The following is a 26,572-nucleotide window of genomic DNA, read 5'->3' on the forward strand; positions in this document are numbered from 1 at the left end:
CTGGATTTTGTACTCAAGACTTTGGAGCAAGCCTTGAACCCACAAACTACTGTCTTGGAGATGAGAATGCTACTGATTGAGCCGCAGCTGACCATTACGATGTTTAGCATTCTCCAGACAAAGCTACTGTGGGCGGCACGGTGGCACAGCAGTTAGCACTGCTGCCTCACAGCGCCGGAGACCCGGGTTCAATTCCTGGCTCAGGCGACTGACTGTGTGGAGTTTGCACGTTCTCCCCGTGTCTGCGTGGGTTTCCTCCGGGTGCTCCGGTTTCCTCCCACAGTCCCAAGATGTGCAGGTCAGGTGAATTGGCCATGCTAAATTGCCTGTAGTGTTAGGTAAGGGGTAAATGTAGGGGTTTGGGTGGGTTGCGCTTTGGCGGGGCGGTGTGGACTTGTTGGGCCGAAGGGCCTGTTTCCACACTAAGTAATCTAATCTAATCTATTGAGAAATATGTGTGTTTGCCTCCTTAAACTGCATGCTTTAATTTCTTAGGGACACGTCCGCTTGTGTCTTCCCAGAAAACAAGCAGTTAAACTAGCAAAATGATGAATTAATGAACTAATATCACTGCACAATCGCTGTCGTATCCCCTCGTGACACTTTGTATGAACATTGCTGGAATTTAGCCAGTTGGAATCCTGCATGCCCCTCTGATATTGACAAGTCTAGAAATATTGAGTATCTAATAAAAAGGGTAATCAAAAGAAGCTTGGGGCCAATTAGGGATCAACAAAGGGAAAAATCATACACTATAAGAGCCTAATTCAGGAGTTCATGGAGGTGATTTTTTATTTTAAAAGTTGTCTAGAATCTGGCCAGTCCACAATAACCAGTACACAATGCAGAGCTGTGAATACATAAGCCAAATGGAGTGGTTTGAAATGTCAGGTTGGCTATATTTGATAACAATCTTACCTCTGAGCTACAATGTCATTTTGAGTCACATTCCAGAGTCTTGAGCGCACAGCCCAAGCTGACACTATATGTGATATTCTGAGGAGGTGCTGTATTTCATGCGCAATGTTAAATCAAGGCAGCTTCTGTAAGGTAAACATGAAATAATCCATCATATATTTTAAAGAACAGGGAAATTTTTCTTTGATGTCTTGGCAGATATTTAGCCTGTTGAAATAGACTCTATGTATTTAAAGCAGGGATGTTAAATTTCTGCTAGATTGATACTTGGACAAACAAACTGAAACCAGTTTGTAAACAACAACAGCTAGTTCAACCTTGCACTCATCTTACAGGATTTGGGACTTCAGTATTGTTGAAGGTCATGAGTACAAAGTCGAGATGATTAAATTTAAGTGCAATATGTTTAATTATAAATCCACTGGACCTATCTCTCTCTTTCAGTTCTTCCCAATTCCCCTCAAGCTGTTTGCTCAATGTTCATGAGTGAAGTTGCTATTGGCCATGGATCGTTAAGCTGAATGATATCAGCCCCAAGTAATGAATTACTGTTCTATTCTTTCCAATGTCTCCAGCTCAATTCCTACTTGTATTTCCTATTTATATTGGGGGTGAAGGTCCTTGGGGTGAATATTCAGAGAGTTTCTGTTGCAGTGGTACTGACTCTTATCACATTCATCCTCTATAGCCGTACCCAGTTCAACCCACCAGGGCTTAGCATCTGTTTAGAAACTAGCAACGTGTTCTTAATCAGCCCCTCATCAGGTACAACAGAGCAGTGTGAAAATGTAGGGATGTTGCATAAATATAGGTTAGATATAGAGAACTTAGATACTTTACTTCACATGACTTGTTCTCAATTCTTGACAAAGCATATCTTAATTCTGCAAAGGGCAGACAGAATAAATAGGGAGTAACTTTTCAACAGCAGGAGGGTGCAGATTTAAAAGTATAATTAATTTTTTTTATGGTGGCACTTTTTTTGTGTTAATGTAACATCTGTAAAGCTCTGTTCTGCAAATAGAATTACGTTCTCCTTTTTTTTCCTCTTGTTTGTTTTAACCCAAAGTTGTCTATTTTTCTAATTTCTACCTCCCCAGTTCTCAGTTCCAACAGAGTGGATCAGATGACCAGGACATACAATGACACCGATATGGTTACGCACCTACTGGCTGAGGTGAGCTATGCTTTAGCTGCAATAACATTACCTTAAGTAAGTCATTGTAAAGGGAAATGTTTATAAATCAAAAAAGGAGCATTAGCATCTGCTATGCCAGTAGTGTCCTATAGTATGTAGCGCTGAAACTGAGACACAGACTGGTGTAAATTTGACACCTCATCTCTTTTACAATCAATATTTGAAATTTTCACAGTTAGAATCATTCTGCAGTGGAAGCAATTTAGCTTATTGTAGTTACAATGGCTTTTTGAAAACCTACTCCCAATCAGTCATCTTTGCTCCTCTTCCATCATTCTGTAGATTTATCTCCATCAAATTTATATCCATTTCCTTTTTGAAAAATACTTTTGAATCATCTTCCAGGCAGTGGGTTACAGGTTATCATAATTAACTGAGTAATAAGTAATTATCTTCTCTCTTCTGAGTCTTCAGCCAATTACCTTAAATATGTGGTCTCAAATTATGGGCCCTGCTGCCAGTAGAAATGGTTTCTCCCTTTATCTCTATCATAATCTCTTTCTAAATACTCCCTCTAAGTTTATTCCCTGAGTTTGAACATCTTTTCCTAGTTGAAAAGATGCCTGTACTTCTCTTCATGTTGCGTTCTTACTCGCACCTTCAACTGATTATTTGAACATCACAGAGATTGTGATAATCAAGTAAACTTCCAGTATTTGAGGTTTACAATTTTTGCCAGTTAAGTCAAGAGTGCCAGTTCATAAGATGCTGGTTATAACAAAGTTTGCTGTATTTGTTGGGATAGATGGTAGATTTGTGGAGTTGAAGAAATGAATTGAATGTGCAAACATAAGAATGTGATGCTTCAAGATATGAACTCATTACACCTATGAAAATGTCATTTTGCATTTGTTTTTATTTGGCAGAGAGATCGCGATTTGGAATTGGCTGCCCGAATAGGTCAGTCCTTATTGCATAGGAACCGGGTATTGACGGAGAGAAATGAGCTCTTGGAAGAACAGTTGGTTCAGGCTTACGATCAAGTGAGTGGTCACTTTCAAATCACTTAAGTGTGCTTAAGTGTGAAATCAAACACCATTATTTCACCTTTAGGGAAGGAAATGTGTTCTTTTTTCAACCTAGCCCACAAGTGACTCTAGTCCAATGCTAATGCCCTTTGAAGTGGTTTAGCATGCCCCTCAGTCGAAAGGGCAATGCCAGTCTTTCAGCTCCACATCCCAGAATTAATAGATAAAACAATAAAAATCTCACGTTTTAAAAAAGAACTGAATCAAATGCTTGAGTAGACTTTATAACGTGGTATTAATTTAAACATATAGCCTTTGAAGTCAGAAAGTTTTCATTTGAGTCCAGAATGATTCTTCGGGTCACAAGAGGAATCATATTGATCTCATAACGTTAATTCTATTTCTCTTCACAGATGCCACCAGAGCTGTTCAGTTTCTCCAGTACATTGTTTTTATTTCAAATCTTCACACCTAAAATACTGTACTTCTTTCCTTTTGAAATCCATTGTTTTGATGGCAGAAAGGGTGTTGGTAGCTCTGGTATAGACTGCTCTGGATATCTGCTCCCAAGTTTTTCCAATTGATGTTGGAATATTAATGTACATCCTGTGGGAAATCAGCATCTCCCAGTTTGTGGATGCTGCAATGCAGTGCAGCATTCCTGCAGAGGAAATGCATTCACAGCATGCAGTGGTTGTTCAGGGAGCAAAAAAATCATTAACAGCTGCAGTCAGTGGCTTGCATTAAATATGATTTGGAGATGCCGGTGTTGGACTGGGGTGTACAAAGTTACAAATCTCACAACACCAGGTTATAGTCCAACAGGTTTAATTAGAAGCACACTAGCTTTCGGAGCGACACTCCTTCATCAACCTGATACGCTCTTCATATGTTTTGTTTATGTTTTTGAAACATGGTTAAAGTGCCTAGTTTTGTTCACAAAGCAGCTGGTATTTACTGATTTGCAGTAGCTCCCAGTCCAAGACAGTCTTGAATTTTTAAAATTCTCATTTTGATTGTTAGCATACTACTATGGCCTTAGTTTTGTCTGTTTCTGTAATCTTGGCAATTCTTCTGTGAGATCTCTGTATTCATCCAATTCTGGACTTCTGCACATTCCTGATTTTCATTATCCTCCTGCCTACCCCCTGGTGTTTATAGGAGTGCCTTCACCTTTCTCGGCCCCAATGTCTGGTAGTCCCTCTCTAAATATCTCTCGCTCCTCCGTTTAAAATGTTCTTTAAAACTGATCTTGGGTTACATATCCTAGTATCCCCTTCATTGGATTGTTGTCAGTTTATGTTTGATTCGGTGATTTTAGATGCTTGGCTGCTTTAAAGATGCTAGTCGAACAAAAACAGAAATTCTGGAAGTACTCAGTGGTGAGGCAGTATCTATGCCGAGAAAAACAGAGCTATTGTTACAAATCGAAAGCCCCTGGTTGTGAAGAAAGATTATTGATCTAAAACAGTAATTCTTCTTCTCTCCACTGCCTCCGATGCTGCCTAACCTGCTTGCATCCGATCAGCATTTCCTTAGTTTTGTTTTAGTCCAAATTTGCAGTATTTTGCTACTGTACTAGAATTGTTCATTTTGTGCATTACACACAAACTTTCAACTTCTTTAAGTCAAGTAAACATACAAGTGCCACTACACATTGTTTGAAGGTAGGTGATGGCATGTACTTTTTCTTCAGCATCCATAACATCCAAGTGTGCCTGACCTTTTACACAGGTATAATGTGAGGCATGAATGTCAAACTATAAAGGGGTGAAGATGTAAGAAGGAGTGACTTAAAGCTTTGTAAAAGAGGCTATTTTTGGATTCCAGGTAATCCAAGATGGAGGACGGGAAAAAATTGTGACTTTTTAATTGAGATATTTTCGGTGTTGGAGCTGATTTCCTGATTCTTGAAGCAGTAATTACTATTTTGTAAGCTGTTGCATTGTTTTGGAACTTGTGGGGGAAAAAGATGAAAACAACATTTCTTTTAAAAAAAGAGGAAGAGAGAGGGAGGGCGGGTACTACACGGGAGGTGGGAAAAACCAAGCAGTGAACTTAGACAGCTGACTCCCTCTTGCTGTTAGTTTCCCCAAGATAGGGAAGTTCAGAACTAGAGGGCATAGGTTTAAGGTGAGAGGGGTAGGATTTTAAAGGGATTAGATTAGATTAGATTATTTACAGTGTGGAAACAGGCCCTTCTGCCCAACAAGTCCACACCGCCCCGCCGAAGTGCAACCCACCCATACCCTTGCATTTACCCCTTACCTAACACTACGGGCAATTTAGCATGGCCAATTCACCTGACCTAAGGGGCAATATTTTCAGAGGTGGTGTGTGTATGGAATTAGCTGCCAGAGGAAGTGGTGGAGGATGATACAATTACAATATTTAAAAGGCATCTGGATGGGTATATGAATAGGAAGGGTTTAGAGGGATATGGGCCAAATGCTGGCAAATGGGACTAGATCAGTTTAGGATATCTGGTCGACATGGATGAGTTGGGCTGAAGGGTCTGTTTCCATGCTGTACATCTCTGTGACTGAGTTGAACAGATGATGGGAATGTGGGATCTGGTTGTTGAAAACACAGAATTTGTAGTGTACCTTTCCAAAGCAAATTATCTCCAATGAAATACTCTTTTGGTGAAGTCACAATCATAATTTGTGAAACTCAGCAGCCAATTTGCATTGAGCAAGGTACCACAGACAGCAATGTGATAATGATCCAGCAACCTGTTTTAGGTGAAGAGCAGCTCTGAAAGCAGAATACTGGGAACAATTCCCCAACTCTCTTCCTCTACCGATGAATGTTGCCCTTCAGATTCACTGGTATTCTGTATTTTCCAATTATCCGTCATTTAGATCATGTTCTTTCTGTTAGGTTAACCAACTGCAGCATGAGCTGACCAAGAAGGATGACCTCCTGCGAGTGGTGGCCAATGCTTCAGAGGAGAGTGAATCTGACTCCAGCTGCTCTACACCACTCCGCCAAAATGAGTCATTTCACCTGTCGCACAGCTTGATGCAACTGGATGCTTTGCAGATTAAACTGCGAGAACTGGAGGATGAAAACCTCTCTCTTCGGTCTGAGGTTGGTGTTGTGACAGAACCCTGAATTTAGAATAACACAGGTATACCATACACCAGACACATCATAAGCCTAGTTGTATATTTCTGTTTTGCTTGTGAGAGACATTTGACATGCAAGTGATCATATTAGAAGGATATGCTGGTCGGTTTAGAAAGATATGCAGGTAGGGTGGGTAGGAGGCTCGTGCAGCACACCAATTGCCCTGAATGGCTTTTTCCTAACATTGTGTAATTCTGTGTATTTCATTGGGCTGGTATCATTCTGGTAACCATATGTAATTTACACTTTTTAAACTCCAAGCTACCAACTAAGATCAAATTTGTCTATTTGAATACAATCCTAAAACAACTGCAGTGTAAAGAAGGCCATTCGGTCTGTGTAGACTGTCTTAGAAGCTACACTGGTTTGCAAGTGGTAGATGTCTGCATTCACGTCTGAGACAAGTGGGCACAGAGGAAGGAGTCTTGAGTGGACCGGTGCTGTGTGTGTTGATGTGAAATTGCCAAGGCACCCTGGCTTGGACAGCGTCGAATCATGGAATCTCTACAGTTTGGAAAGCAGGCCATTTGGCCCATCAAGTCACTCCAAAGAGCATCCAATCCAGACTGACCTCCCTATCCTATCCCTGTAACCTACATTTCCCATGGCTAACCCACCTAGCCTGCACATCCCTGGACATTATGGGCAATTTAGTACGGCCAATCTACCTAACGTGCACATCTTTGGACAGTAGGAGGAAACCTGAGCACCTGGAAGAAACCCATGCAAACACAAGTGGAATGTGTAAACTCTACACAGACAGTTGCCTGAGGCTGGAATCAAACCCAGATCCCTGGCATTGAGAGGCAGCAGTGCTAATTACTGAGCCGCTGTGCTGCTCTGTCAATTTATTTGGCATTTATTTGACACACATAGGATTTAAACTTTTATATTTTCATCAACATTTTAGCTCGTACCTTATATAGAGTTATCTCAAGATTGTTTACTAGCAAAGTGCATTTGCAGTAACAGACAAGCCCTAATTTAGTTTTGTATTTGCATTTTTTTTCCTCATATAAAGTAATGGAAAACATGAGACTGCACCAATTCCAAACAGGTCATTTGACTATGATGTTCCATGGAAAGAAAGTGTGCATGTCTGTAGTGCCTTTCATCAGGAAAAGGCAAAGTGGTCCATACTCAATAGAGTGTTTTTTAAAATTCTGTCACAGGCAAGGTCTGTGTTCCCTAGAGTTTAGAAGTAATCTCAAAATGATAGATGCTAAGAAGCATTTTGCTCTGACTGAAGAGTATAAAACGTGGGGATCATTTTAGAATAAGGGATTGACCATTTAAGACTGAAATGAGAGTAAATCTCTTTATTTGAAAGAGTTATGGCGTTTGCTACCACAGAGGACCATGGACACATTTCAAGACAGAGATGGAGAATCTTTGGATACTAGAAAAATCAAGGAATTAAGGGTTAATTAGAGAAGATGAGGTGGAAGATCAGCTTTAGTTGAACCTTTTACTTGGCCTTAACGAGGTGTGGGCTTCGCTCCTTTGACTGGTATTTATTGCCCATCCATAGTTGCCCTTGAGAAGGTGGTGGTGTGCCAGGCCTTGAACTGCAGTCCATGGGATGTAGGTATACCTGCAGTGCAGTCAGGAAGGCAATCCCAGAATTTTGATGTAGCAACTGTAAAAGAACAGTGATACAGTTTCACATTCCAAGGTGTGTGGCTTAAAAAGAAGTTGCTGGTAGTGCTCCCAATCATATATTGCTCCTGTCCTCCTTGATGTTGGAGGTTATGGGTTTGGAAGGTACTGTTGAAGGAGGTTTGGTGAGTTACTGCAGTGCATTTTATAGGTGGTATACACTGCCACCACTCTGCCTTTCTGGTGGAAGGAGTGAACTGTTAAGGTGGTGGGTTGGATGCTACTTGTTTTGCCAAGCTGCTTTAATGTTTTTGGAGCTACGCTCGTCCAGGTAAGCAGAGAGTTCAACACACTCTTGAATTGTGCATTATAGATGGTAGACAGGTTTTTGAGAACCAGAAGGTAAGTTACTTGTTGTAGAATTCCCAGCTTCTGATCTGCTGTTGAAGCTGCAATATTTATATGGCTGGTCTAGTTTCTGCTCATCAGTAAAGTCTAGAGTATTGGTAATGGGAGAATTCAGCAATGACAATGCCATTGAATATCAAGGAGATAATCAGCTGATCGGTTGTCGTTTGGCTTTCATTAGCCCAGTCTTGGATATTGACCAGGTCGAGAGTCTCAAACGATGCTGAGTTGTATTGAACTGTGGAGCAGGGTCGAAGGGCTGAATGAATTATTCCTTTTTCAAATCTATTGTTCTTATGAGGAGAGTTTACCTTTTGTTCAGCATCTTTTTATGGATTCAACGTTCTATCTGGGGAACTCGAAGCAGAGTTGGGACCTTGTGTCCCATCTTTGCACACAGTAGTTTTGTTTTCCTTTCACCCAATACTAAAACCTAAATACTGCAACAACACCCGAAAATGGTGCTTTTATATAAACATTAACATCAGTGAAACATTGCAGAAGTAAAAAAAAATGAAGAAAACTGGTTTGATCACATTGGCAACTGATTGGGTAGTATGAACTGGTTTGGTGTTGCGCTGAAAATATCTATGACTACTTAACTTTTGGATTTCTGCCCGTGAACCAAATTATATACTATTGCTGAATAAACAATTTTCAAAGAGTTCCATAAGGCTACCACAATCAAGGTTTGGACAATTTAAACTTGCTGTTCAGAATTAAATTAAACTTTCAGAACTGTGTGGGCCCAGAGGTAATATGACCTTGGTGAAAAGAGTCACTATGTAGGACAGCTGCAATTGGTAATATTAATGCTAAGTAGCGTGACCAAGTCTAGGCATTTAGGCACTAGATAGCACCAATGCTGCTAATCTAACTTGCACCAGTTAACTCAACCTAGGCTAGTGGTATGGGATTCTGGGAGCATACAACCTGGATTAGCACCCTGAGGTTGTACAAAGAGCCACCTTGATTAGCAGCACATTGCTCATGAGTATGACCAAGAACAGTGGTGCATAGAATCCCTCTAGTGTGGAAGCAAGCCACTCGGCCCATTGAGTCCACACCGACCCTTCGAAGAGCATCCCACCCAGATTCACCTCCCTACCCTATTCTTGTAACCATGCATTTCCCATGGTTCATCTATCTAGCCTGCACATCCCTGGACAATATAGGCAATTTAGCATGGCCAATCCACATAACCAACGATGCACATCTTTGGACTGTGGGAGGAAACTGAAACATCCGCAGGAAACCAACACAGACGCAGGCGAATGTGCAAACTCCACAGACAGCCCCCAAGAGTAGAATTGAACCGGGTGCCTGGTGCTTTGAGGCAGCAGTGCTAACCACTGAGCCACCGTGTCACCCAATGTAGATGCCTGGAATTGTCACCGAGATTAGCAGCAGGTCACTTGTTAGTGTGAATCAAATATCACTTTTCTCTTTGGATTTTCTTGGTGCCAGTCTCTGAGTTCTCCACTGAAATTCCTTAACAGCAGAGCTGATAGTGGCTGAGGTCCTGTTCAAGGTTAATGACTGTTCGATATTGCACCTATAATTTTCATTCCTGGAACTGAGATTTTAAAACTTATCATAAAACTATTGTTTAATTTGCAATGTTGTTAATGAATATTTACACTTAATCCTTAACATGCTCAGTCACAGTGCCAAATACTAGGTCTGTTACCTTGAAATTAGCTGCACACAGAGATATAACACATCCCTTAAAGGATCAGATTAAGGTTTATGACAGGTGGGACAAAATGACGCACCAGTTAATGTGTTGACCCTGGTTTAAACTTAGTCTAATCTACTATAATAAAAGTACCCTCTCTGATAATACAACTGATATGGAACATACTTGGAAAATTCTGCCTGTTTTTAAAGCATGAGTGTTTCAGGAATAAAACTGCCACAGTTTGTCTGTTCCATTTACGTCCTGATGATGGTTAGAGAGGAAAATGGCACATTCACATCAGTTTGTTAGGTGGGAATTTGATTTCAGCAGGTAGACAGTGAAAGAGTGTGTTATTGGAATAATATAGGAGCTGTACCTGCAACCAAGGGCCTGGTGTCAACCCTATTCTAAGTTTCATGCAAATAAATATATTTCTATTTACAGTTGAGCATCTGTTTAATTCTGTGCTATCTTTCTGACATCAATATTGAACTGTAAGCATGCGAGTGCCACCAGTCCCTTATAAACATTGGGAGCTGTCGGAGGACCTGATGCTGGAAAGTACCAACTGCAGTATGCTATGAAGAAATAATTTGTCTATGTCCTTACTTTGTCTGATTGCTGTCTGTTTCTTCGTTCCAAAGGCTTGTCACCTGAAGACAGAAACGATCAACTATGAAGAGAAGGAACAGCAGTTGGTCAATGACTGCGTGAAGGAGTTAAGTAAGTACAATTAAAGGAAAAGGGAGACTTGCATTTATGTAATGACTAAGAATTCAATCGAGGTTAGAAACACTATTTCTGACCGTGATCAGACATTTAAAAAAAAAAATACAAATACATTTAGATGACTTTGGAATGTCCTAGATGGGCACTTCTAGTTATGAAACAGGAGAGACTGTCCAGAAATCCTTGCAGCTAGCAGGGGAGAAAATCAGAGTTGAAAGCTCTTTTGCAGCAGTAAAATGTGGTGTTCTGCAATTTTAAACATTCAGTGCAGCCAGCAACTACTGTTAAAGGCCAAGCATATGAGAGAGTTGGGGTAGAATGCCACATGGCTGAAAGGGGTTGATTGTCAGGAAATAAAAGCATGTCCAGGGTAGGTCAAGAGATCTGATTCAGGCTGAGAGTAGGGACTTGGGGTTGAGAATTGCTGCAGGATCTGGAAGAATGGCAGCATGTCAAGGTGGGAGTGCGTCTCGTCGGATTGAGGACGTGTCTGACTATGGCAGTGCAGCGGTGAGATGTTGAGTTGGTAGGGGTCAGTGATGAGTCAAGTTTCAGTTTAATAGATAGCCAAATTTTTAATACTCTAACTTTTCCTGGTAATTACTAAGCTGAAGTAAGTCTGGACTATCTGATGTTTCCCACTTTCTTAGTGGGTTACAGACATGGGAATATCCTGTCGGAATTTTCAATTTCATGGGCATTTTCAATGGAGTCAGTGACATAGGAATTTCTGTATGGGTTCAATGTTCAACTACACTCGATACTGCTGCAATGAATATCTTGTCATTGGAATAGTTGGTCAGTGACTTTCACAATCTGATGTTAGAATGACAGCCAGTGAAGTGCTTTAGACTAGTCACCACTGTTATACTCGCCCATTTTTCTTTAAAATTATGCTACGAGATCTTTTACATCCAACCTGTTCTTGTAGATGAATGTAAGAGGATTTTCAAAACTTAGCACTAGTCTCTCAGTTGGATATGTAGGAAATCTGTCAATCATTTGATTTGAATTAAGTTATCCACAATCTTCTCTTATTGAAGCAACTTTTCAGGTATTAATTCTTAAACTTTCCCAATTTTACATTTAAGGTATCACTTGATAGGTGCCTTCTCTGTCTTGGCAGTCCACACTAAAGTGCCAGCTAGAATTTTGTTAAGAGTTAAATTGAATACCAGAGGATGTTTGCAGTCTGTACTCCAGACTGTCATGTCCAACTGAAAATCATGCCTTCTGTGTAAAAGAATTGTCTGTCATTTTATTGCAGCAAATTCTGAATCTGCAACCATGATTTTTAAATCTGGTGATGTTAGTCTTTAAAGCCATACAGAAAGATTGTAAATCTTTAACCTCTCTCTGGGAGTTCATGTCCTGTGGTAAAGCACCGGTCAGTGCAGTGCTTAGTCATATAGATCACAAGGTCCTTTGGTTCAGTTCTTTTTGTATGTTGTATCATTTTGTCCTTCATCTGGTGGTGTTCTGTAATGCCTTCTGTGTTTGCCCTTTTAAGGCAGATTTGGGAGGTTCTGTTGGAAGAAGCCCAGTATCTGCAGTACCTCACAGAATTCGTGTTGATTGGAATGATCGGTCACATTCACGCATTCACTATCACTTTGTCTTCTTAACTTACCTCATCCTGCCATTTCGCTTTTTGTTTTTTCTTTTCTGAAGAAGAAACAAATATCCAGATTTCCAACCTGGCAGACGAACTCTCCAGAAAAAATGATGACATCGCACGTCACCAGGAGGAGATCACCAACTTGCTCAGTCAAATTGTGGAGCTGCAGCTTAAAGTCAAAGAGGCAAGTGTGAAATTCTTGTGAACTGTGGCATAAATTTTAACAGAAATTCTATCAACAAGGCTGGTGTGGAGGCCTGCCTACCACTTGGGTTTTGTTTCGATTTCAAAACATGTCATGGATCTTGATGCTTCTTTTCCCAGTGTGCCATTGAAAAAGAGGAACTTAAACAGCATTTGCAGGCATCCAAAGATGCCCAAAGACAGCTCACGGCAGAAGTGAGTATTCCACTTTTTAGCCCTATGCCAATTTTAATGTTTTTACAGTAGTGGTGCATTTTCATGTTTAAGGTTGCACCTGCTCTAACCTCAGACAAGCCATTCTGACTCTGGTGAAGTGAACATAGGATAAAATGTAGGAACAGAAGTAGACCATTTGTCATCGAGTCTGCTCTGCTATTCAGTGAGATTGTGACTGATTTAATAATCTAGGAGAAAGTGAGGACTGCAGATGCTGGAGATCAGAGCTGAAAAATGTGTTGCTGGAAAAGTGCAGCAGGTCAGGCAGCATCCAAGGAGCAGGAGAATTGACATTTTGGACATAAGCCCTTCATTCCTGAAGAAGGGCTTATGCCCGACATGTCAGTTCTCCTGCTCCTTGGATGCTGCCTGACCTGCTGTGCTTTTCCAGCAACACATTTTTCAGCACTGATCTAATAATCCTCAATTCTGCTTTTCTATCTTGTCCCAATAACACTCGATTCTCATTATAAATCTGCCCATCTCGGCCTTGAGTATGCTTAACAATTGTGCCTCAGTACTTTTCCATATCCAGTCATTCAGTCTTAATAATAGTGTCCATTTGGTGCTCAGTTATGGCAGATATTGCTTATACTTGTGTACAGTGGGATTGATTTAAGAGAACTATATTTCTACTTAAATCAAATTTCAGGGTAGAATGGACCAATCTATCCCACTAGGCGAACTAATCTACTAGGCATGTAACAGTGGAGTTAATGATATTCCTAGTTTTCTCCAGTTAAAAGTTAGACTTAGATTTTATAACTCCAAAATCAATCTAGAAGCTATGTGGAAGGTGTGAAAATGATTCACAAGGCTGAGACCAGAACTATCCAGGTGCAAGACTGAACAGGCTGAGGCTCTTTCCTAAAGAGAAGGTTGTAGGGTTGCTAGGATAAATGTTTTGATTTTTAGAGGAGTATAGAAATGTGAACCATAACAATAAGACAGTCACCAATAAATTTGATGAGGAATTTCAGAATAAAGTTCTCAACACTGGAGTGGAGTGCGTGAAACTTTATTACAGGGAGGAGTTGAAGTAAATGGTTTAGATGCATTCATGGGGAAGCTACACAAACACGAGGGAAAAGGAAGAGAAAGAGATGCTGGTTGTCTGAGGTGAGGAAAATGAGTGGAAGTTTGCGTGGAGTACAACTATTGGCATTGACTATTTGGGCTGAAAGATCACTTTCTTGTAATAGCTAAAGAACATCTTACAGTGCATTTCACATTTGATCTTTATTACTAACCTAATGTATGAAGGTCTTTTCAGCATATAGAACATAGAACAATACAGCACAGAACAGGCCCTTCGGCCCTCGATGTTGTGCCGAACATTTGTCCTAGCTTAAGCACCCATCTATGTACCTATCCAATTGCCGCTTAAAGGTCACCAATGATTCTGACAATGATGTCCCTTTGCAGCCGACAACAGCCCTCCTCACTATCCACAACTCCACCAATCTTCGTATCATCTGCAAATTTACTGACCCACCCTTCGACTCCCTCTTCCAAGTCATTAATAAAAATTACGAACAGCAGAGGACCCAGAACCGATCCCTGCGGAACTCCACTTGTAACTGGGCTCCAGGCTGAATATTTACCATCTACCAGCACTCTGACTTCGACCGGTTAGCCAGTTTTCTATCCAACTGGCCAAATTTCCCTCTATACCATGCCTCCTGACTTTCCGCATAAGCCTACCATGGGGAACCTTATCAAATGCCTTACTAAAATCCATGTACACTACATCCACTGCTCTACCCTCATCCACATGCTTGGTCACCTCCTCAAAGAATTCAGTAAGACTTGTAAGGCAAGACCTACCCTTCACAAATCCGTGCTGGCTGTCCCTAATCAAGCAGTGTCTTTCCAGATACTCATAAATCCTATCCCTCAGTACTCTTTCCATTACTTTGCCTACCACCGAATTAAGACTAACTGGCCTGTAATTCTCAGGGTTATCCCTATTCCCTTTTTTGAACAGGGGCACAACATTCGCCACTCTCCAGTCCCCTGGTACCACCCCCGTTGACAGTGAAGATGAAAAGATCATTGCCAACGGCTCTGCAATTTCCTCTCTTGCTTCCCACATAATCCTAGGATATATCCCGTCAGGCGCGGGGGACTTGTCTATCCTCAAGTTGTTCAAAATGCCCAACACATCTTCCTTCCTAACAAGTATCTCTTCGAGCTTACCAGTCCGTTTCACACTCTCCTCTTCAACAATACGGTCCCTCTCGTTTGTAAATACTGAAGAAAAGTACTCATTCAAGACCTCTCCTATCTCTTCCGACTCAATACACAGTCTCCCACTACTGTCCTTGATCGGACCTACCCTCGTTCTCGTCATTCTCATGTTTCTCACATACGCATAAAAGGCCTTGGGGTTATCCTTGATCCTATCCGCCAAAGATTTTTCATGCCCTCTCTTAGCTCTCCTAATCCCTTTCTTCAGCTCCCTTCTGGCTATCCTGTATCCCTCCAATGCTCTGTCTGAACCTTGTTTCCTCAACCTTATGTAAGCCTCCTTCTTCCTCTTTACAAGAATTCAACCTCCCTCGTCAATCAAGGTTCCCTCACACGACCATCTCTTTCCTGCCTGACAGGTACATACATATCAAGGACACGTCGTATCTGTTCCTTGAAAAAGTTCCACATTTCCACGACATCCTTCCCTGACGGCCTATGCTCCCAATTTATGCTCCTCAGATCCTGTCTTACAGCATCGTATTTACCCTTCCTCCAATTGTAAAACCTGCCCTGTTGCACACACCTATCTCTCTCCATAACCAAGGTGAAAGTCACAGAATTGTGGTCACCATCACCAAAATGTTCACCCACTAACAAGCCCATCACTTGTCCCAGTTCGTTACCAAGTACCAAATCCAATATGGCCTCCCCTCTGGTCGGACAATCTACATACTGAGTTAGAAAAGCTTCCTGGACACACTGCACAAACACCGCCCCATCCAATCTACTGATCTAAAGAGCTTCCAAATCAATATTTGGGAAGTTGAAATCGCCCATGACTACTACCCTGTGGCTTCTGTACCTTTCCAAAATCTGTTTCCCAATCTGTTTCTCCACATCTCTGCTGCTATTGGGGGGCCTATAGTAAACACCCAACAAGGTGACTGCTCCTTTCCTATTTCTGACTTCAGCCCATACTACCTCCAAAGGCAGATTCCCCTCGAACTGCCTTTCTGCAGCCGTTATACCATTTCTAATTAGCAACGCCACCCCCCCCCCCTCCTTTTTTACCACCCTCCCTAATCTTACTGAAACATCTGTAACCAGGAACCTCCAACAACCATTCCTGTCCCTCTTCTATCCACGTTTCCTTAATGGCCACAACATCGTAGTCCCAGGTACTGATCCACGCCTTAAGTTCACCACCTTATTTCTGATACTCCTTGCGTTAAAGTATACACACTTGAACCCATCTCTGTGTCCGCAAGTATTCCCTGTCAGTGCTACCTTCTCCACAGCCTCCCTACATTCTTGGACATCCTGACAAACAGCTAACCTGACAAACAGCTAACCTAATTGCTGGACTACAAGACCGGATCCCATCCCCCTGTCAAATTAGTTTAAACCCCCCCGAAGATAGCTAGCAAACCAACCTCCCAGGATATTGGTGCCCTTCTGGTTCAGGTGCAACCCATCCTGCTTGTACTGGTCCCACCTTCCCCAGAATGCAGTCCAATCGTCCAAATACCTGAAGCCCTCCCTCCTACACCATCCTTGCAGCCACGTGTTCAACTGCACTCTCTCCCTATTCCTTGCCTCACTGTCACATGGCACCGGCTACAACACACCCACTCAAATATCAATCACTTACCTTCCCGACCAGCTCTGCGCTCCAACTTCACTTCCGCCCAGCTCGCGCCGCGCTCTGCTGTGAAAAGACCATTGTTCTATCTTTAATAAAGAGTATTACATACATAAATGGTGGTCCCCTGTATCAGTTCACGTTTAAATTAGTCAGTCCCTACTTTGATTGCACTGTTGTTGTGCAGTACTGGATCATTCTCAAAAAATCTTGGTCCCTAGATTTGATTAAAATTTCTCTGAGTTGCACTTGAATTTACAAGGTTCTGACTCTGAGGCAAGAATACTATCCACTGAGTGTGAACTAGTCAGAAAAACACCTTCCGTCACAATATAGAGGGAATTGATGTGCAATTTGGAGAAATCTCCAACAGCAGAACTGTGTGTGTGAATGGCTATCGTTAAGGAATTGATTTATACCTTTTTCCTAATTCACTGTCTAATCCACCTGATTTCTGATCTTGCATTTTAAGATGCCATCATATAAAATAGCCAAGTTGCAAAATGTCTCAACACTAAAGTTGTGTTGTTGGTTTGCTGCTGCCCCTTGTCTTTATTGCCATAGTTAAGGTAGACTGAATGGATGTCACTCCCCATTCCTCCTGTCACACAGCTGAGAATGTACTGTATTGGTTGCACTCTCACATTCTGGAAAGGGAGGGTTGGTCACGTTGCCTGATGTGACAGAATGTGTTGTTTCCAAAGTTTGTGGATTGTTCTTTCACACTTTAATCTTGCCCCTGTTCACTGCAGCTACTCGAAGTGCAAGATCGGAATGCTGAGTGTTTAGGAATGTTGCATGAATCCCAAGAGGAACTAAAAGAATTGCGGAACAAATCAACATCATCCTCACTTCAGCGGCCCCAGTCCTACAGCATGTTCCCAATGGTATGGAGTCATCGCTTCAAATCCACACTTTTTTTTTTAAACAGTCAATGCATTAAAATCTCACTATTTAAATCATGGGTATTGACTTTAGAGTAAAAGATCTGGACAATCTTTCCAGGTTTCCACTGTTGGCTTGCACACCAGCCCCATGCATATAGCAATGTAACAACTTTGACTTTTATAATAATGCATGGTCTGATGTTATACAAGACTTTGATATTCATATTGGAGTTACAGTACATATTTAATGCTCCTGATATTTTTTTCTTTAAAATTTTACAACTCTCCAAGGCTTCTTCAACAGCACCTGGCTAACCTTTATATCTCAAAGGTTGAGGGCAACAGTTGCATGGGACTATCAGCACGTGCAAGTTCCCTACAGACACGAACCATGCTGACATGGAACTGTGTCATTATTCCTTCACTTTCTCTGGATCCAAATCCTAAACACACTCTATAACAGTGTTGGGGGTGTACTCACACCCTATGGACTGCACGCATTCAAGAAGGCAGCTCCCCATCAACTCAGGCAATTGAGGAAGGGCATTAAATGCAGGCCTAGCCAGCATTGCCCAAATCAAGGGAAAGAATTGGGGGAGAAAAAGTAGGTTTGGAAACTGAATATGCAATGTGTTATCTTTACAGGACTCCATAGCTGCTGAGATCGAGGGAAGCATGCGGCGGGAGCTAAATCTGGAAGAGTCAACCATTCAAGACCAAAGGTAAATGGAAATAGTTCATCTGCTCCATTATTATTCCAACTGCACTTTGAATGGACAAAGTTTTGTTTGAACAGAACTTAAGCATCACAAATCTAAGAATGGTTCTCCTTCCCATCCTTCCTTGTTTGTGGAATACAGGAACAGGTTTAGGTCGCTTAATCCCTCTGATGTTCCACCATTCAATTACATCATGACTAATCTGTATTTTAACTCCATCTTTGGTTCCATATTCTTTGATACCATCACCTGATTTAAATGGTTCACCTCGTGCATCTTTGTGTTTTTGCCTCAGGAATCAACATAAGCGGGTTTTCCATACCGTCAGAAGTATCAATGAAACTATACAATCCCACAAGTTGGCATCCCCTCTGGGATCTATTCCAGGATCTGGTTGCTCATCTGTTGTCATGACAGTGAAACCGCACCAATCTGTCATGGGGACAACTGATACAAAGCTGACAAAGAACACTGCAAGTGAACAGGGTGCTCACTGGTAAGTAGCAAACAATAATAAACTGTCCTTTGACTGGCCAAAGTTAGTGAGCAGGTCAGCTAAAGGAAAAACATATATTGCTTTTATGTGCTGGGAGTCTGGTATTTCAGCACAATGCCTGAAGAATTATTTAATGCTCTCTATCAAGCTCAACAAACTGAATCATAGCACAAACTGTAGCTGAACTGCATTCTGTTCCCATTGTGTGTTATTGCTAGCTCAGTTATTAGCGACCTTGCATTTTAGCTCTTTTGCACTAGCATTGGTGCACTTATTAACTTGTGGCTTTATGTAGAGAGAGAATGAAATTCATATGAAATAAAAACAAAGTGATGGGGAAACTCAGCAGATATGGCAGCAACTGTGCAGAAAGAAACAGGGTTAACATTCAGTTTCCAATATAGAGTCATAGAGATGTACAGCATGGAAACAGACCCTTCGGTCCAACCCATCCATACCGACCAGATATCCCAACCCAATCAAGTCCCACCTGTCAGCAACCGGCCCATATCCCTCCAAACCCTTCTTATTCATATAACCATCCAAATGCCTCTTAAACATTGCAATTGTACCAGTCTCCACCACTTCCTCTGGCAGCTCATTCCATACACGTACCACCCTCTGCATGAAAATGTTGCCCCTTAGGTCTCTTTTACATCTTTCCCCTCCCACCCTAAACCTAGACCCTCTAGTTCTGGACTCCCCGACCCCAGGGAAAAGACTTTGCCTGTTTACCCTATCCATGCCCCTCATAATTTTGTAACCCTCTATAAGGTCACCCCTCAGCCTCCGACGCTCCAGGGAAAACAGCCCCAGCCTGTTCAGTCTCTCCCCATAGCTCAAATCCTCCAACCCTGGCAACATCCTTGTAAATCTTTTCTGAACCCTTTCAAGTTTCACAACATCTTTCCGATAGGAAGGAGACCAGAATTGCACGCAATATTCCAACAGTGGCCTAACCAATGTTCTGTACAGCCACACCATGACCTCCCAACTCCTGTACTCAATAGACTGACCAATAAAGGAAAGCATACCAAATGCCTTCACTATCCTATCTACCTGTGACTCCACTTTCAAGGAGCTATGAACCTGCACTCCAAGGTCTCTTTGTTCAGCAACACTCCCTAGGACCTTACCATTAAGTGTATAAGTCCTGCTAAGATTTGCTTTCCCAAAATGCAGCACCTCGCATATATCTGAATTAAACTCTCTCTGCCACTTCTCAGCCCATTGGCCCATCTGGTCAAGATCCTGTTGTAATCTGAGGTAACCCTCTTCGCTGTCCACTACTCCTCCAATTTTGGTGTCATCTGCAAACTTACTAACTATACCTCTTATGCTCGCATCCAAATAATTTATGTAAATGACAAAAGGTAGAGGACCCAGCACCGATCCTTGTGGCACTCCACTGGTCACAGGCCTCCAGTCTGAAAAACAACCCTCCACCTCACCCTCTGTCTTCTACTTTTGAGCCAGTTCTGTATCCAAATGGCTAGTTCTCCCTGTATTCCGTGAGATCTAACCTTGCTAATCAGTCTTCCATGGGGAACCTTGTCAAGCACCTTACCGAAGTCCATATAGATCACATCTGCTCTGCCTTCATCAATCCTCTTTGTTACTTGTTCAAAAAACTTAATTAAGTTTGTGAGACATGATTTCCCACCACAAAGCCACGTTGACTAACCCTAATCAGTCCTTGCCTTTCCAAATACGTGTACGTCCTGTCCCTCAGGATTCCTTCCAACAACTTGCCCACCACCGAGGTCAGGCTCACCAGTCTATAGTTCCCTGGCTTGTCCTTACCGCCCTTCTTAAACAGTGGCACCACATTTGACAACCTCCAGTCTTCCGGCACCTCACCTGTGACTGAAGGGGGGCTGGAAAATGTTGACAAAGGGGGAGGAGTAGCAAGTGAAATGGGGATGGTGAGGGTGCCAAGAATAACGACCAAGAGTGTTAATGGCAGTAGAGGAGATACACAGGTGCAAAATGGGAGTCAATGCTTACCTTGAGTAAAATAGGTCAGCTATGCTGAGAGTGAACCCAAGCAAACAAGACATGAAGGTGAGGTGGTGTATTTAAATTGGAGGACAGCATTAATTGTCTGGTTGTTGAACTCAATGCTGAGGCCTGAAGGCTATAAAGTGCCTTCGTGAAAAATCAGTGCTGATCCTCTGGGTTGCATGGACTTCGCTGGAACACTGTAGCTGGATGAGTACAGAGATGTTAGCATGAGGGCAAAGTGATTGACTGAATCTTGAGGGTCTGTGTATTTCTTATGGACAAAGCGGGGGTGTAGTCACTCAGTCTACCTTTGGTTTTGCCTACGTAGAGGAATCAGCATTGTGACCAGCCTAGTCTGGATTGAAAGAAGTACAAATAAATTACTGCTTGGACCTTGGACATTGAGGAGGTAAAAGGGCTGGAGTTGCATCTTCGATTGTATGGGAAAGTGAGTAAGTGTTAGGAGTGATAGAAGAGTGAACCAAGGTCCATGGAGGAAATGCTGAGAGGAGAGGAGAATATAGTTAGAATCTGAAGAGTCTCATGTTTGTAGCAGATTTTATAGACTTGTTTCCAATAAAGTAACGGCATCCATATGATGAATGTAAGCAAAAGGGAAGAGTGAACTCAATTGTACAAAATGCATTCAAAACTATTACTTGTTCATTTAAACAAAAGACAATAAACATTGCTTGTGCTTGTCAGTTGATTAATATATAAACTGGCATGTCTAGAATCAGGCTATTCAGCCAACTGATCTAGCCAATAATTATTCTTTGCGAGCTCATTCTACATAACCTTTATCCTATCAAAACCTCTTTCACTTCCTAACTTCTGCTAAACTACATCTTTGGTCTTCATGATCTGCTCCATGTGATAAGGAACTCCACATTACAATCCACCTCTAGGGAAATAAGTTAATTCTGAATTCACATTTAATATAAATGACTATCTTACATTTGTGGCCTCCACTCTTGATTGCTTCCACAAATGGTAATATTTTCTCTACCTCTGCCCTACCCAACCTTTCCACGACCATTTGATATCACAGGGATAATATTGAGGTGGTTAGTTCAGGTTCCCTTAATTCTGACATTGTAGCAAAGCAGCTGACAATGGCACAAAGCCCAGTACTAAATTGTCAGTGGGATTAAAGAATCCCTTAGTAGATAGAATGATATGGTTTGTTTGATTTACACCAATTTTCAGAGTTAGATTGATCCTTTTCAGATGGCTGAGTAAATTTATTCCTCCCAAGCCGCTACCTTTGTTTACATGGATACTTTTATTTTGGTTTTTGATGGTATTTTGAAACAGGATAGTTGTTACTGAGACATCTAATGCTCAACTGACAGTCTAATACTTTAGGTGTAAGATGTCACTGGATTGATTTAATCAAGATGTTGTTATAGCTTGTGAAATATGTTCCGATTAAATAAAAATATGCGTACGCTCCTCCATGAATTTCAAGTTGACATGGAATTGCACGTTTCTGGCTGCACGTTGCCAGTTAATTCACCATAACCTGTTGCTCGTGCTCTTATTTCTCTCTCAGCAATCTTTCAAAGACCGGGAAGCCTGGTACCCCTGGGGGCAAAGACTTGGCCGCTGCCCTGCGCCGGCTTTCCTTACGGCAGGAGAATTACCTGAGTGAGAAAATGTTCTTTGAAGATGAGCGGGATCGGAAGCTGTTGGCCCTGGCAGCAGGGGAGGAGAGTGGATCCGCTACACCAGCGGAGAGTATGGTCTCCACAGGGACCAATGTCACAGATCTCACAGAGATGTCCTGTATTTCAGGAGTGTCCAGCTGTTTCCGCACATTCCTACCTGAGAAGCTACAGATAGTCAAGCCAATAGAAGGTGAGGGCAGAGACTAATCGACGGTCAGTCTTTATTATTAATTGCATTTGCCATTAATTTGAGCAGAACACCCAGAACCACATGGAGAGGTTTTAGCATATTAGCAGCTATGAAATGGTGTAGAGAAGGATCTGATGAAGATTGGTCCTTGGCCAACCCACAGTTCCAGTGGCCCAGTTCCACTATTGGGTTATGAGGCAATCAAACCTTGACTGTAAACATTAAGATTTATTGTATTTGGTATACAGCCTTGATCTAGTCAATGTTTGGATAAACCTCACCCTTTTAATAACTGATTCCTAAAGTTAAACACAATTATGTTTAGATAATTAACTTATTTCAAAACATTCATCTTAAGACTATGTACAGAGCAATGTATGTGGTCCTACATTCATAAACTCCCACAGAAAGAATTTCCTTGGAATCAGGAGCTTTGTCTATTCATGCAGTTCATGGTACCTCCTCTTGAAGGTGACCAGAGTTTTGAATTATAATTTGCTTTGTATCTGAATTTTAATACATTCTAAAACCTGTTGTTTTGTTCTTGTTGAGTTTAACTGTTTTATGGCTCTTAGGTGATCAAACAGATTGCTGAACCAAGCTCTTGCAAAGCCTGGTCAATTGCTGTTCCATTATCTAAAGATCTTTTCTGTTACAGTGCCATCAGTGTTCTTGCAAGCATTTGCTATCATATCTTATAAGTCAACACACATCATTTAAACATAATTACTATATAGTTGTTCAGTCTTTTAAGTTGTAAAAATGTATCTGTATTTTTACCACCCGAGACTTTTTTTTATTATTGATGGTGCATTTATCTGGTTAACCATGTAGATTCCTCTTTTTGATTTTTGAAAAATTGTCTTTTCATCCCACCCGGTAGGTTCTATGACTTTGCACCAGTGGCAACAGTTAGCACAGCCCAACTTGGGTACAATTTTAGACCCACGACCTGGCGTCCTCACTAAAGGCTTTGAGCCACTGTCAGAAGATGACGTGCATCACCTGTCTGATCTGGAAGAGGACAGCGAGGAGGGGATCACCTTTAGAGCGCAGCTTACCTCTACGCCCGAGGGAACAAAGGAGAAAGAGGAAAGTGAAGATAATGAGAAGCAGCTATCAAAGAGGCAGGAGAAACCACCAGATATTTTTCTGCCAATGACCAGCCTCTCTCCTCAGGAAGCAACAGCTGGTGAGTTATGCTTCATAATAACTGGTGAACCAATAAACTGGAACCTTGTGCAACAGGAGCAGATGAGCAAGAATTGGACAGTAATTGACATGATTGTTTTGGGGAGGTTGTACATGTTATCTCTCCTCCTTTCTCATATTGGAGAAGATTTTCCTTTGTTTTGTAAAAGAGGAATTTATACAAATTGCCTCTAGAGCCTCCAATCGTACTAATATTCCTTCAAAAATTGAGCTACTACCAGAGTCAATCATAATACTGTCTAATTTAGTTGTATATTCAGTCAGCCTGGCATATTTGTGTCTGTCACCAGTTTATTCCACATATAATACATAAATATGCACTTTTGAGTTTTAACCAAAGAAATTGCATATAATGATCTTAGAACCAATATATCAGCTCAATAAATCACTCTAAATTTGCTCCAAATCTCACATTTTACACCTTATTTCATGCAGTGTGATAAATGACGTTTCATGTTAAATGGCACTAATTTAGCTAAATACTCCTTCTAGCATATTCTGTATACTTGACCACAGTCCCTAAAGTTTCAGACGTAGGCTGCAGTTTTCCCCACACAGGTGCTTAACACCAATATCCCTTATCCAATCGAATAAAATAATCCCCATTAACAAACTAATGCTAACATTCATATTGCTATATGAAGAGTATAACCCTTTCATTACAAGAGGAGCTGACTTTTTTATTTCAGTTCCAGTTAGAAGTTATGCACGAGGAAACATGATGTTTGGTTCGCGTCCTTCTAACATTCTAACCATGTAATTGTTGTGGTAGGATGAACTGAAAGTTAGGAACTATGAACAATTATAAAAGGTATGCTGGAAGGACGATATATAACTAAATTGGTGCCAAAATAACATGACGTAAGTCATTTATCACTTTAAATGAGAAAAAGGGCATAAAAACCGAGCTTTCGAGCAAATTATTTAGAATTCAATTCAGGTTGGATTTGTCTGGAGATTTGGACTCTTTCAACCAAACAATTCACAAGTGGCCAACTGAATTAAGTGTAGGTTGATGCGTATAAGCATTGATGTAAGTAATTTTTGGAAAAGAAGCCCATGAAAAGTTTGAACGTCGTCATGTTGGAAATCTGCATCATTGCTGGTATGAACATCTTTCCCCTTTCCCTCAATATTTAGTGCGGAATCCTGGCAAATGTCTGTCACAAACCAACTCTACTTTCACCTTCACTACCTGCCGGATCCTCCATCCCACAGATGTTGCTCAAGTCACAACAAGGTGAGTCGTTCGCCCACACAGATGTTTTCCAATAGAACTGCCATCTCCATTCATCAGCAGCCCTGTTTAATACTGTTTTTTGAAATGGTATGAACTTGAGAGGATAAAATTTGCCAGGTTTCCAATTATAGGATCTTGTGTCACTATGCCATTCAGTCCCCAGTTTGAAAGATGCCATTCAGTCCCCATTTTGCATTTTCATGCTTTAAAGTCCAATTAGAACCACTCCCTGCCCTTTCCTACAGAAAGGATTTGTATATATATGCTTGGAAAGTTATTATTGAATCTTCTTGCACCACGCTTTCACACAGCGCGTACTGATCATAGCAACTCGCTGCATTAGAATATATCTCACCTTCCCTCTGTTTCTATTTGTAGATCTGGTTATCGATTCTCCTGCTACTGAAATCATTTCCTCCCTATTTACTCTATCCAATCTCTTAAATTTGAACACATGCCATTATGCGCTCTCCTCTTAAGGAGAACAATCCCTGTGACAAGGCAAAACATTATGAATCTTGAATGAGGTGATGCCTTTTTTTTTTGAAGGCAGGAAGAAATTAAACAAAATCAAAGTAATGCACAGATGTTGAAATACTTAGAGTGGCAGCACTAGTAGAGAGAGATTATAGGAAAGTTGTCGTTACCCTTAAGAGGGTACAGAAGAGACTTACAATGATGTTGCCTAAATTTTAGTGTGAGAGGATGTTAGGTATGCTTAGGGTTGTTTTCTTTGGAATAGAGCTGGCTGACTGACATACTCAAATTAGTGAATTTAATATTAGGGTCACACACTGTGTTCAAGGTTAAGAAGGTGGGGCCTTCATGGTAGCTTCAGCGGATGCAGGATTTGAGTCCATGCTATTGGCATCATTCTGCTCTGCAATTGAATCATCTGAACTGACCAGTCCCAGAGAGGCCTAGATCTGCTGGGCTGTGCTGTTTATAACCAGGAGACTCCAACTTAGTGGTTCAGAGGGAATCTAAGATCACGTGTTTTCACAGTGATGGTGGTGGGAATCTGGAACTGACTATCTGAATGGGTAGTAGAAACCTTCATAACATTTAGGAAGTTCTTCACTAGGGTTTTGAAGAGCTGTAACCTAATATGGCTATGGACCAAAAGCAGTAAAATGAGATTGGACTGGGTTGGCACACACCCTGCCCCAAGTGATGTTTGGCAAGAGGGTTAGGTGGGATGCTTGGATACTGTCTTCTTCTCTTGCCAGAGGAAGTGGTACATGAAGATACATTTAAAAGACATTTGGACAGGTATATGAATAGGAAAGGTGTAGAGGGATATGGGCCAAACCCAGGCAAGTGGAACTAGTTTAGTTTGAGAGACTTGGTTGGCATGGACCGAAGGTTATGTTTCAATGCTGTGTGACTCTATGGCTACTTGTCAGCTAGTACAGACATGATAGATTGAATGTCCTCTTTCCATAATCAAGAAATACAATCTGTGTACATCCAGGTTGAGTTGAATTAAGTTAAAAATCACACAACACCAGGTTATAGTCCAACAGGTTCAATTGGAAGCACACTAGCTTTCGGAGCGACGCTCCTTCATCAGGTGGTTGTGGAGGGCTCGATCGTAACACAGAATTTATAGCAAAAGTTTACAGTGTGACGTAACTGAAATTATATA

The 26,572-nt window shown here is 41.4% G+C and overlaps 1 protein-coding gene across 2 annotated transcripts in view; it reads left to right on the forward strand.

Annotated features, from left to right (window-relative positions):
* The window catches only part of LOC122551412 (trafficking kinesin-binding protein 2), an 83,987-nt gene that overhangs the window by 51,615 nt on the left and 5,800 nt on the right, over positions 1-26,572 (forward strand). For both annotated transcript variants that reach the window (XM_043693258.2, XM_043693260.2), the window contains 12 exons: positions 2,019-2,095; positions 2,983-3,099; positions 5,968-6,177; positions 10,549-10,627; positions 12,305-12,435; positions 12,576-12,650; positions 17,259-17,393; positions 18,039-18,115; positions 18,408-18,608; positions 22,168-22,472; positions 23,356-23,664; positions 24,825-24,924. In XM_043693258.2, the coding sequence (XP_043549193.2) occupies positions 2,019-2,095; positions 2,983-3,099; positions 5,968-6,177; positions 10,549-10,627; positions 12,305-12,435; positions 12,576-12,650; positions 17,259-17,393; positions 18,039-18,115; positions 18,408-18,608; positions 22,168-22,472; positions 23,356-23,664; positions 24,825-24,924 (1,816 nt within the window). The remainder of the gene's footprint in view (positions 1-2,018; positions 2,096-2,982; positions 3,100-5,967; positions 6,178-10,548; positions 10,628-12,304; positions 12,436-12,575; positions 12,651-17,258; positions 17,394-18,038; positions 18,116-18,407; positions 18,609-22,167; positions 22,473-23,355; positions 23,665-24,824; positions 24,925-26,572) is intronic.

Source organism: Chiloscyllium plagiosum, unplaced genomic scaffold (assembly GCF_037043375.1).
Source record: "Chiloscyllium plagiosum isolate Xiang-an unplaced genomic scaffold, Cpla_swu_hap1 HiC_scaffold_7, whole genome shotgun sequence".
In the NCBI taxonomy this organism is placed as follows: domain Eukaryota; kingdom Metazoa; phylum Chordata; class Chondrichthyes; order Orectolobiformes; family Hemiscylliidae; genus Chiloscyllium; species Chiloscyllium plagiosum.